Source organism: Haematobia irritans, chromosome 4 (genome assembly GCF_050003625.1).
Source record: "Haematobia irritans isolate KBUSLIRL chromosome 4, ASM5000362v1, whole genome shotgun sequence".
Taxonomy (NCBI): domain Eukaryota; kingdom Metazoa; phylum Arthropoda; class Insecta; order Diptera; family Muscidae; genus Haematobia; species Haematobia irritans.
The window spans coordinates 18,041,203-18,052,994 of record NC_134400.1 but is presented as its reverse complement, the minus strand read 5'-3'; the positions used below and the strand labels follow the sequence as shown (position 1 = coordinate 18,052,994).

The 11,792-nt window shown below is 20.8% G+C and overlaps 1 protein-coding gene across 4 annotated transcripts in view; it reads right to left on the bottom strand.

Moving 5' to 3' along the window:
* Nucleotides 1-2,087: 2,087 nt before the first annotated feature.
* Csp (Cysteine string protein) overlaps nucleotides 2,088-11,792 on the bottom strand; it is a 33,050-nt gene continuing 23,345 nt past the window's right edge. For 2 of the 4 annotated variants that reach the window (XR_012721408.1, XR_012721409.1), the window contains 2 exons: nucleotides 9,664-9,994; nucleotides 2,088-2,621 (listed from right to left, as the gene is read on the bottom strand). Coding sequence is in view for 2 of the 4 variants with exons in the window: in XM_075304398.1 (XP_075160513.1) it covers nucleotides 2,599-2,621; nucleotides 9,793-9,994 (225 nt within the window). In the remaining 2 variants the exon portion in view is untranslated. The remainder of the gene's footprint in view (nucleotides 2,622-9,663; nucleotides 9,995-11,792) is intronic. The other 2 variants (XM_075304398.1, XM_075304399.1) reach the window with 1 other exon arrangement.

Genomic DNA, 11,792 nt, shown 5'->3' with positions numbered 1-11,792 from the left:
AAGTGTTATTTCTATAGAAAATTTTGTCAAAATTTTATTTCTATAGAAAATTTTGTCAAAATTTTATTTCTATAGAAAATTTTGTCAAAATTTTATTTCTATAGAAAATTTTGTCAAAATTTATTTCTATAGAAAATTTTGTCAACATTTTATTTCTATAGAAAATTTTGTCAACATTTTATTTCTATAGAAAATTTTGTAAAAATTTTATTTCTATAGAAAAATTTTATTTCTATGGAAAATTTTTGCAAAATTTTATTTCTATAGAAAATTTTTGCAAAATCTTAAATTGTATCAATATTTTAATTCTATAGACAATTTTGTCAAAAAAAAATTTTTTATACAAAATTTTTGCAAAATTTTATTTCTATAAAATTTTTTGCAAAATGTTATTTCTATAGAAAATTTTGTCAAATTTTATTTCTATAGAAAATTTTGTCAAATTTTATTTCTATAGAAAATTTTGTCAAATTTTATTTCTATAGAAAATTTTGTCAAAATTTTATTTGTATAGAAAAATTTTTGCAAATTTTTTTTTCTATCGAAAATGTTTGCAAAATGTTATTTCTATAGAAAATTTTGTCAAAATTTTATTTATATAGACAATTGTTGCAAAATTTTATTTCTATAGAAAAATTTTTGCAAAATTTTATTTCTATAGAAATTTTTTGCAAAATTTTATTTCTATAGAAAATTTTGTCAATTTTTTTTTCTATAGAAAATTTTGTCAAAATTTTATTTTTATAGAAATTTTTTGTAAAATTTTGTTTCTATAGAAAATCCTGTTAAAATTCTATTTCTATAGAACATTTTGTGAACATTTTATTTCTATAGAAAATTTTGTCAAATTTTATTTCTATAGAAACTTTTGTCAAAATTTTATTTCTATAGAAAATTTTGCCAAAAATTTTATTTTTATAGAAACTTTTGTGAAAATTTTATTTCTATAGAAAATTTTGTAAAAATTTTATTTCTATAGAAAAATTTTGTCAAAATTGTATTACTATAGAACATTTTGTCAAAATTTTATTTCTAAATTTATTAATAATTTTTTTTTTAATAATGTAACCTAGGTTAATGTATATTTATAATATTTACCTGACTGATCCATGTTAAATATTCCCAAGCCTTTGTTTTTAAACTCCCTGAGTAAAAACACAATCGTTTCTATTCATAACAAATATTTTTGTTTTTTAATTATTAATTTCAGAGGCTAAAATTAGCTTGAAATCTATATTAATTATTATGAATATAATCCAATTTTTTTTTTAGATTTTATATTTCTTAAGGAATTCCTTTTTTTATTTTATTATTTAACTTGTTTATATAGATTTCAAAGATTGATGATAGGTCTTTTCTAATTAAAGGAAAGATATTGTAACAATATAATCATCATATAAAATAATGAAATGGCAAAAAAAAGAACAAAAAAGGGGTAGATGACATAATACAAGATCAAAATCTTGTATAGGTATATATAGAAAACCTCAAAACTAGATTTATATATGCATTTATATTTATATATACGCAATAAATTATGAACTAAGCTAAAAACTTTAAGGTTATATATATTTAAGTATATATATATAAATATTGTTTTTTTTATTATTATTTTGTTTGTTATTTTTAAGGATTAAATTTAAAATTTTGTGTTTTATTTACTTTATAATTGAAACGTGTCAAATAGGGGATTAATACAAAACACACATACAGAAATGCAACTAAATAACAATTTTTTCTTTGTTTTTGTTGTTGTTTCATATTATTTATTATAATTTGAAATGAATAATATTGTGTAATTTGATTTTGAAAACGGGGATATCGTTCTGGATTTAGATAAACAAATACATGTACATTCAAGTTATTGGTTATACACAATAACATTATCATAGATAAAGTGATTTTTTAATATAAATATATATATGTTTATGTTTCAATAAACAAAACAAAAATGTTCATATAAATATGTTACAATTACGACTTATCTTGTTTTTGTTTTTTTTTTTTTTAAATACTGAATTTTAAATTAGATTCAAAACAATTTGGTTTATTGTTAAAGTTTGTTTTTTGCAAAGAATTAATTTATGTTGTTTTGTTTTGTTTTTTTTTATTATGATGAATATAATTACAATTTTGTTTTTTTTTTTAAGTGACTTACGATGTGGGCTTATAGGTATTATTATTTTTGTGTAGCATACCTTTAGGCGTTGCATTCTTAGTATTTTTTTATGGCAATTGAAATCATTCGTAATCTTTGTTTAAGCCCTTCATTTCATTTTCACTCTCTAGTTTCATATATTTTTAAAGTTTAATTTTCTTGTTTTTATTTGGTACTTGGAATTGTTTGATGTATATATATATTTTCATATTATATTTTCGTTTATTTTTTTTTTTATTTAAATAAACTTAAATTAAATACTTTACAAATGTTTTTTGTTTGTTTGCAAGAGGACAAGGAGGACAGGAATACTTGGACAGATTAACAGGGTATGTCGAACTTTAGATGCACATTTATTTCTATGCATTTGATGTGATTGGTTTGTGTTATTTTTGCCAACATGTGGTGGTAAATGATTTAATGGTGATTATGTTGAATTTTTAATATTTTTGATTTACCATATCTGAGAGAGGGAGAAAAAGAGAAAACAAATTAAATTAAACTAATGAATAGCAAATTTCTTTATAAATTAAAATAAGAAAAGTGTGCTAAATTAATAAAATCAGAATTTAAAAATAAGAAAATTTCCAATTTTATAATAATATGTAATTCCAATTATAACTGCCAAAGAAGAATAAAAATAAGCGCATTTTCATAATTAAACAAAAAAAAAAATTAAGCATCCGATTAAATCATCGAATTACGGAGTAAAACTGAATATAATCTTATGGAAAAGCATTTGACACGAGTGTAATGGGCAAAAATCTGTATGGAGTGAGCCCACATCTCAATTATCTTTTTCTAAATAAAATTTTTACAAATTTTTCTATAGAAATAAAATTTTTACAAAATTTTCATAGAAGTAAAATTTTGAAAAATTTTCTACATAAAAGAAATTTTGACAAAATTTTTTATAGAAATAAAATTTTGATAAAATTTTCTATAGAAATAAAATTTTGACAAAATTTCCTAAAGAAATAAAATTTGGGCAATTTTTTTATATAGAAATAAAATTTTTACAAAATTTTTTATAGAAATAAAATTTTGACAAAATTTTCTATAGAAATAAAATTTTAACAAAATTTTCTATAGAAATAATACAATTGACAAAATTTTCTATAGAAATACAATTTTGACAAAATTTTCTATAGAAATGCAATTTTGACAAAATTTTCTATAGAAATACAATTTTGACAAAATTTTCTATCGAAATACAATTTTGAAAAAATTTTTTATAGAAATACAATTGTGAAAAAAATTTCTATAGAAATAAAAATTGGACAAAATTTTCTATAGAAATAAAATTTTTACAAAATTTTCTATAGAAATAGAATTTTGACAAAATTTTCTATAGAAATAAAATTTTGACAAAATTTTCTATAGAAATAGAATTTTGACAAAATTTTCTATAGAAATAAAAATTGGACAAAATTTTCTATAGAAATACAATTTTGACAAAATTTTCCATAGACATAACATTTTTACAAAGTTTTCTATAAAAATAAAATTTTGACAAAATTTTCTAGGGAAATAAAATTTGGCCAAAATTTTATATAGAAATAAAATTTTGCAAAAAAAATTTCTGTAGAAACAAAATTTTGACAAAATTTTCTATAGAAATAAAATTTTGGGAAAATTTTCTATAGAAATAAAAATTGGACCAAATTTTCTAAAGAAATACAATTTTGACCAAATTTTCTATAGAAATAAAATTTTTACAAAGTTTTCTATAGAAATAAAATTTTGACAAAATTTTCTATAGAAATAAAATTTTGACAAAATTTTCTATAGAAATAAAATTTTGACAAAATTTTCTATAGAAATAAAATTTTGACAAACTTTTCTATAGAAATAAAATGTTGGCAAAATTTTCGATAGAAATACAATTTTGACAAAATTTTCTAAAGAAATAAAATTTGGGCAAATTTTTTTTTATATAGAAATAAAATTTTTACAAAATCTTCTATAGAAATAAAATTTTGACAAAAATGTTGACAAAATTTTTAAAGAAATACAATTTTGACAAAATTTTCTATAGAATTAAAAATTTGGTAAAATTTTCTATAGAAATAAAATTTTGACAAAATTTTCTATAGAAATAAAATTTTGACAAAATTTTCTATAGAAATACACTTTTGACAAAATTTTCTATAGAAATACAATTTTGACAAAATTTTCTATAGAAATACAATTGTGAAAAAATTTTCTTTAGAAATAAAAATTGGAGAAAATTTTCTATAGAAATACAATTTTGACAAAATTTTCCATAGACAACATTTTTACAAAGTTTTCTATAGAAATAAAATTTTGACAAAATTTTCTATAGAAATAAAATTTTGACAAAATTTTCTATAGAAATAAAATTTTGACAAACTTTTCTATAGAAATAAAATGTTGGCAAAATTTTCTATAGAAATACAATTTTGACAAAATTTTCTATAGAAATAAAATTTTGACAAAATTTTCTATAGAAATGAAATTTTGACAAAATTTTCTATAGAAATGAAATTTTGTCCACCGAAAATATTATGGGAAAACAGGGGGTCAGAAAGTATATTCCTGTATGAATGAATGTAATTAAAGGTGACCAGAAAGACAAAATGGTGGCAAAATATTATCACCGCTTAAAAAAGTGGCAAATATGCCACTAAAATCGCACAACAGTAGCACTGTTTTTGTCTGTCAGTGTGGATACTTTAGGTACAACCCTTCATCATGGTCCATACACTAAATTGATATGTCTGACAAAAAAATAAATAAGATTTAAAATTAAGAATTAAGACTAGATATATTGAGCTCACATATATGTACAGTATGTCAAGAAAGTGTTTTGACAATAGGATAAAACTTATGTTTTGTTCCAAAATTAAATATAATTTAATTTTAAAAAATATTTTATTATGTATTTTGCAAAGTATACATATTTTATTTTTCTCAAAACGAATTAACAACTCGATTTTTACTTCAATTATTTCTGGAATTTGAAATATTTGGCAATGTCAAAAGACTTTCTTGACATACTGTATGTATGTATTACTATATTTACTCTTTTTGCTTGGGAATTAATGAATATAAATGTTTGTTAATATAATGTAATTCAGTTAAAATCATTTTTATGTTTATTTAACTTTGTTTAATTTTATTTATATTAATTCAGAAATATTTAATTTAATTTAGTAATTACTTCTGTTTTTTATTTTATGTTTTAGTTAATATAACTTAATTAAATTAAATTTAATTTAACTTTAGTAGCATACCTTTAGGCGTTGCATTCTTAGTATGTTGTACGGCAATTGGAATATAATTTAACTGAATTAAATTAAATTTAATTGAACTTGAATAAATATAACTAAATTTAAAACTAAATTAATTACAATTAACTTAAATTAATTCAATTTATTTAGATTAATTAATATAGATTTAACAACACTAAATTACATTCATAGAAAAATCTTTGCTAATAATAGCAAAGACGCCAACTGCTGTTTTTCAGTAAACGAATTAGTGCTATTTTCTGAAAATTCTAAAGTTTACTCAAAATGGCTTATTTTACAAGGAACATACTAATTTAGTGAACTTAATTATTTCATTCAAATTATAATGGGAAATTTAATTTAATTAAAATCAAATTTAATTAAATTTAATACAATTTAAATTGATTTAATTTATTTTAATTTTATTTTAAGTGAATTTAATTACATTGGATTTTCACTTTTTAATAAAAACAAAACAAGTTATTAAGCAGTTTGCATTGTATTGAAGATAAAAAAAGTTTTTTTTCCAGTACTTACATCCACGAAAATAATTTTGAAAAGACTCAAGTAAAATATATAAAACATACAAAAATTTGGTGATGTAAAAAGAATATCCGAGAATATATTCGAAAATTATTTCCATCCAATTGCTTGAAACAAAATAAAAAATATATATGTATATAGGAAATTCGAAAAAAAAACACAGTAAGTGGTGAGTAGTTTGGGGTTAAGACGGTAGGCTAATTTATAATGTACTATGAAATGATTTGAAACCCATACATTGAATACATAAGAAAGATCAGATTTAATTAAATCTAAATATAGATTTCATTATGTCTCATTTTATTTAATTACTACAGAATTAGACAATTTGGACAATTGACAATTGGAAATTTTTTTTTGAAATTTCCATAATGGCGTTTGACGAATTTAATGCATTTTCATAATAAAAGACACCGATCAGATCTCAAAAAATACATATTTATATCTAATGTGTTAGTTATAAATAGAAAAAGTTAAACACATAGGAGGAATTAATAGATTTTTTTTGTATGTAACATTATATAGTCATATTAAATAATTTTAAAATTATTTATATTAAATTACATTCAATTGAAATATTTCTAAATTAATATAATATTAAAATAAACTTCATTTAATTAAATTATAAGGAAAATATTGCAAATGTATATAAAATAAATCAATAAAAAAAATAATTTTAAATATTTAAAATGTTACAGCCATAGAATTCATTCGTTACAATGAAAACCGTATTTTTTGAGATCTAATCAGGTCCCTGCCAATTTCAAAATATGGCAAATGAAATTTGAAAATCAAAAAATACACTTCTAAACTGACGACCACATCATACCCTATTTTTTTTTTTGCTCTTATAATATATGTTTATTTTATTCTATTTTAAATAATTATAATAAATGTTTTATGTAATTGTATTGGCATTTTTAATTTATATTAAAAACGACATACAATTCGATGGTCTTTAACTTAAAAAAGGCGAAAAAGTATTTTTTTTTTAATTTATAATATAATAAATATTTTATTTAAGAACAAATAAAAACGATTTTATTGATTGTCTATAATCTGTTTAGTTTCTGTTACAAAAAAAAAAAAAATAAAAAAGGTTAAAGATAATAGTAATTTTTATTTGCCTAACATTTCGATTCTGATAAACGAAAAATATTCTTTCAGTGTATGGTGTAATGTATTGTAATTGTATCTGGTCATATCTTTCATTAAATTTTATAGTTATTGGTACAGGCTCAAATAGACTGCTACCCCCAAAGATTTTTTCCGATACCCTACGGGAAATTGATGCAAATTGTCTCTGACGGACGGACGGCTCACAGGACTGGTACTGGTGCTCCATTTTGTCATAGTTTTCCAAATTTTCATGAATTCTTTTGGATATCCTAAAGTGTAAATTTACCCCGTCAATGAGACAAACCCATGTTAAAGTCCCTTCGATATATTTTGACAAGAACTGGGATTATTCCAAGGACTTGTCCTGCACCTGTCCTGATATGCATCCATTTCCCGTAGGGTAATCCCTGCTAAAACAAACGAAAGCCTGCTGAAAAAAGCGAAAGTAGCCACTGTTTGCTGAAATACAGTGAAACCTCCCGAATATGTACACTCCCGGTCACCTAAATTTTGACCACATTTGGGATGTGTTCAGTTATGAGTGGTTAATTTGAACGTGTAAATATAGCAAACGTCTTACGACAATTGTCCACTTTTGAGAGTTGTCCGGTTTTCAGAGTGTCCCCGATTGAAATGTTTCACTGTACCTTGAATAAGTTTTCGTTTGTCAGAGACAAAATAAAAAGTTCAACTGTGGGCTTTTGTAACCAAAAAAAAATGAGGACATAAAAAGACATCACAAAGTAGTCCAAATAAAGGGATTTTCCAATTTAAAAGGGTCTCAAAACCGAATTTCTGGCAAATTGTGTGGACCAGTATACAATTATAATTGACGTGTCGTATTATGTCCACGGTTGCCCAAGTTGGTAGATTGGTAGAATTTTTAATAGAAAGTTTCTACAGAAATAAAATTTTGACAAAACTTTTTATAGAAATAAAATTTTGACAAAATTTTCTGCAGATTTTAAAATTTCAGAAAATTTTCTATAGAATTTAAATTTTCAGAAAATTTTCTGTAGACATAAAATTTGGAGAAAATTTTCTGTAGAAATAAAATTTTGAGAAAATTTTCTATAGAAATAAAATTTTGGGAAAATTTTCTATAGAAATAAACTTTTCGGAAAATTTTCTATAGAAATAAAATTTTGAGAAAATTTTCTAGAGAAATAAAATTTTGGGAAAATTGTCTATAGAAATAAAATTTTGAGAAAATTATCTATAGAAATAAAATTTAGAGAAAATTTTCTATAAAAATAAATTTTTGAGAAAATTTTCTATAGAAATAAAATTTTGACAAAATTTTCTATAGAAATAAAATTTTGACAAAATTTTCTAAACAAAAAAAATTTTGACAAAATTATCTATACAAATAAAATTTTGACAAAATTTTCTATAGAAATAAAATTTTGACAAAATTTTCTATAGAAATAAAATTTTGACAAAATTTTCTATAGAAATAAAATTTTGGGAAAATTTTCTATAGAAATAAAATTTTCGGAAAATTTTCTATAGAAATAAAATTTTGAGAAAATTTTCTATAGAAATAAAATTTAGAGAAAATTTTCTATAAAAATAAAATTTAGAGAAAATTTTCTATAAAAATAAAATTTTGACAAAATTTTCTATAAAAATAAAATTTTGAGAAAATTTTCTATAGAAATAAAATTTTGACAAAATTTTCTATAGAAATAAAATTTTGACAAAATTTTCTATAGAAATAAAATTTTGACAAAATTTTCTATAGAAATAAAATTTTGGGAAAATTTTCTATAGAAATAAAATTTTGGGAAAATTTTCTATAGAAATAAAATTTTCGGAAAATTTTCTATAGAAATAAAATTTTGGGAAAATTTTCTATAGAAATAAAATTTTGGGAAAATTTTCTATAGAAATAAAATTTTCGGAAAATTTTCTATAGAAATAAAATTTTGAGAAAATTTTCTATAGAAATACAATTTTGAGAAAATTTTCTATAGAAATAAAATTTTGAAAAAATTTTCTACAGATTTTAAATTTTCACAACATTTTCTATAGAATTTATATTTTCAGAAATTTTTCTGTAGAAATAAAATTTTAACAAAATTTTCTATAGAAATGAAATTTTGTCAAAATTTTCTATAGAAATAAAATTTTGACAAAATTTTCCATAGAAATAAAATTTTGTAAAAATTTTCTATAGAAATAAAATTTTGACAAAATTTGCTATAAAAATAAAATTTTGAAAAAATTTCTATAGAATTAAAAAATTTCAAAAATCAAATTCCAAACTTTGTTGGATTATTTTTGGCAACCGTGTTTACGTCTCAATTTTATTCAAGTATGGATTTTGTTGGGAGCATTGTGGGGGACTAGATGAGGTATTCCGAAATGTCAAATAATATAAGAGCTCAACTTTTATTTCAAGTTGAAGTAATTTATTGTACACTTGTTTTTAAGGATTTCCTTTAATTGAAAAAGATTTTCCAACTTTTTAAAGAGGGGGAATCTTTTGATTATTGTGTTTTGTTTTTAAGAATTTATCAAAGTAATATTTTAATTTTTTTAATATTGAGAGTATTTGTATTGTTTAGCCTTTGTATTCTTTGTTACCCAAATATGATTTGTTGCTTGGTATAGTTTTTCAACTTTTTTCCAAACTTTGTCCATCCTTGGTTAGTAATTGATGTATTGTTGACGCATAGATTGGGGATTAGGTTAATGGTTGGTCTTTTTATATACCTGGTGTATATGTTGTCTGTTCTGTTGTATTCAATGATGTTGCCTCTGTGGCTGCAACTGGAGCACCTGTGAATGGATTAACACCAGTAGCAGGTGGTGGTGGCATGGCGAAAACAGGCTGTTGGCTGCCTCCTGCTCCACCGCCCATGGCGGAGCTGTTGGGACCTCCCATGGATGGATCCATATCCAAATCAACTTCCTCCTGTAAAAAATAAATCCAAAACATAAAAACAAATGATTATAATAATTTCCAAAAGTTAAAAAAAATAAAAATACAATTTTCATGTATCTATAGAGACTACAAAATTTTGTAACTAAATTACAAAATATTTAACCATTCTGTATACATTCCATTCTATACTAATATTTCTATAAAAATATATCTAATTTACAAATTTTTTGTATTACCTTCATTTGCTTATTCTTCCTTTGGGTTAGTCAAAATGTATTTCTAGTTACCCATTAGAGTACCAATCATCTTACCAAATGCACATATAAAAATTATTCTAGTATCGAAAATTCTTCTCAAATTATTCCAAATTAATTTAGATAAGATCTCTAGGGTGAAAAATATTGAAATAAATACCCTGTGGGAAATTGTGATAAAATCTGTTTTGGTTTTCTAAGAAACAATTTTGATAAAATTCTCTATAGAAACAAAATTTTGAGATAAATTTTCTATAGAAATAAAATGTTGACCAAAATTTCTATAGAAATAAAATTTTGAGAAAATTTCCTATAGAAATAAAATTTTGACAAAAATTTCTATACAAATAAAATTCTAACAAAATTTTTTATACAAATAAAATTTTGAGAAAATTTTCTATAGAAATAAAATTTTGAGAAAATTTTCTATAGAGATAAAATTTTGACAAAATTTTCTATAGAAATAAAATTTTGACAAAATTTTCTATAGAAATAAAATTTTGACAAAATTTTCTATAGAAATAAAATTTTGACAAAATTTTCTATAGAAATATAATATTGACAAAATTTTCTATAGAAATAAAATTCAACAAAATTTTTTATACAAATAAAATTTGGAGAAAATTTTCTATAGAAATAAAATTTTGAGAAAATTTTCTATAGACATAAAACTTTGACAAAATGTTCTATAGAAATAAAATTTTGAAAATTTTTTTTTTATAGAAATAAAATGTTGAAAAAATTCTTTACAGAAATAAAATTTTGACATTTTCTATAGAAATAAAATTTTGACAAACTTTTCTATAGAAATAAAATTTTGACAAAATTTTCTATAGAAATAAAATTTTGACAACATTTTCTATAGAAATAAAATTTTGACAAAATTTTCTATAGAAATAAAATTTTGACAAAATTTTCTATTGATATATATAATATTGAAAAAATTTTCTATAGATATATATAATATTGACAAAAATTTTTATAGAAATAAAATTTTGACAAAATTTTCTATAGAAATATAATATTGACAAAATTTTCTAGAGAAATAAAATTTTAACAAAATTTTTTATAGAAATAAAATTTTGACAAAATTTTCTATAGAAATATAATATTGACAAAATTTTCTAGAGAAATAAAATTTTGAGAAAATTTTCTATAGAAATAAAATTTTGAGAAAATTTTCTATAGAAATAAAATTTTGACAAAATTTTGCTTAGAAATGAAATTAGGCAAAATTTTCTATAGAAATACAATTTTGACAAAATTCCCGAAAAAAATTTACAAAATTTTCTATAGACATACAATTTTGACAAAATTTTCTATAGAAATAAGATTTTGACAAAATTTTCTATAGAAATAAAATTTTGACAAAATTTTCTATAGAAATAAAATTTTGACAAAATTTTCTATAGAAATAAAATTTTGACAAAATTTTCTATAGAAATAAAATTTTGACAAAATTTTCTATAGAAATAAAATTGTGCAAACATTTTCTATAGAAATAAAATTTTGACAAAATTTTCTATAGAAATAAAATTTTGACAAAAATTTTCTATAGAAATAAAATTTTGACA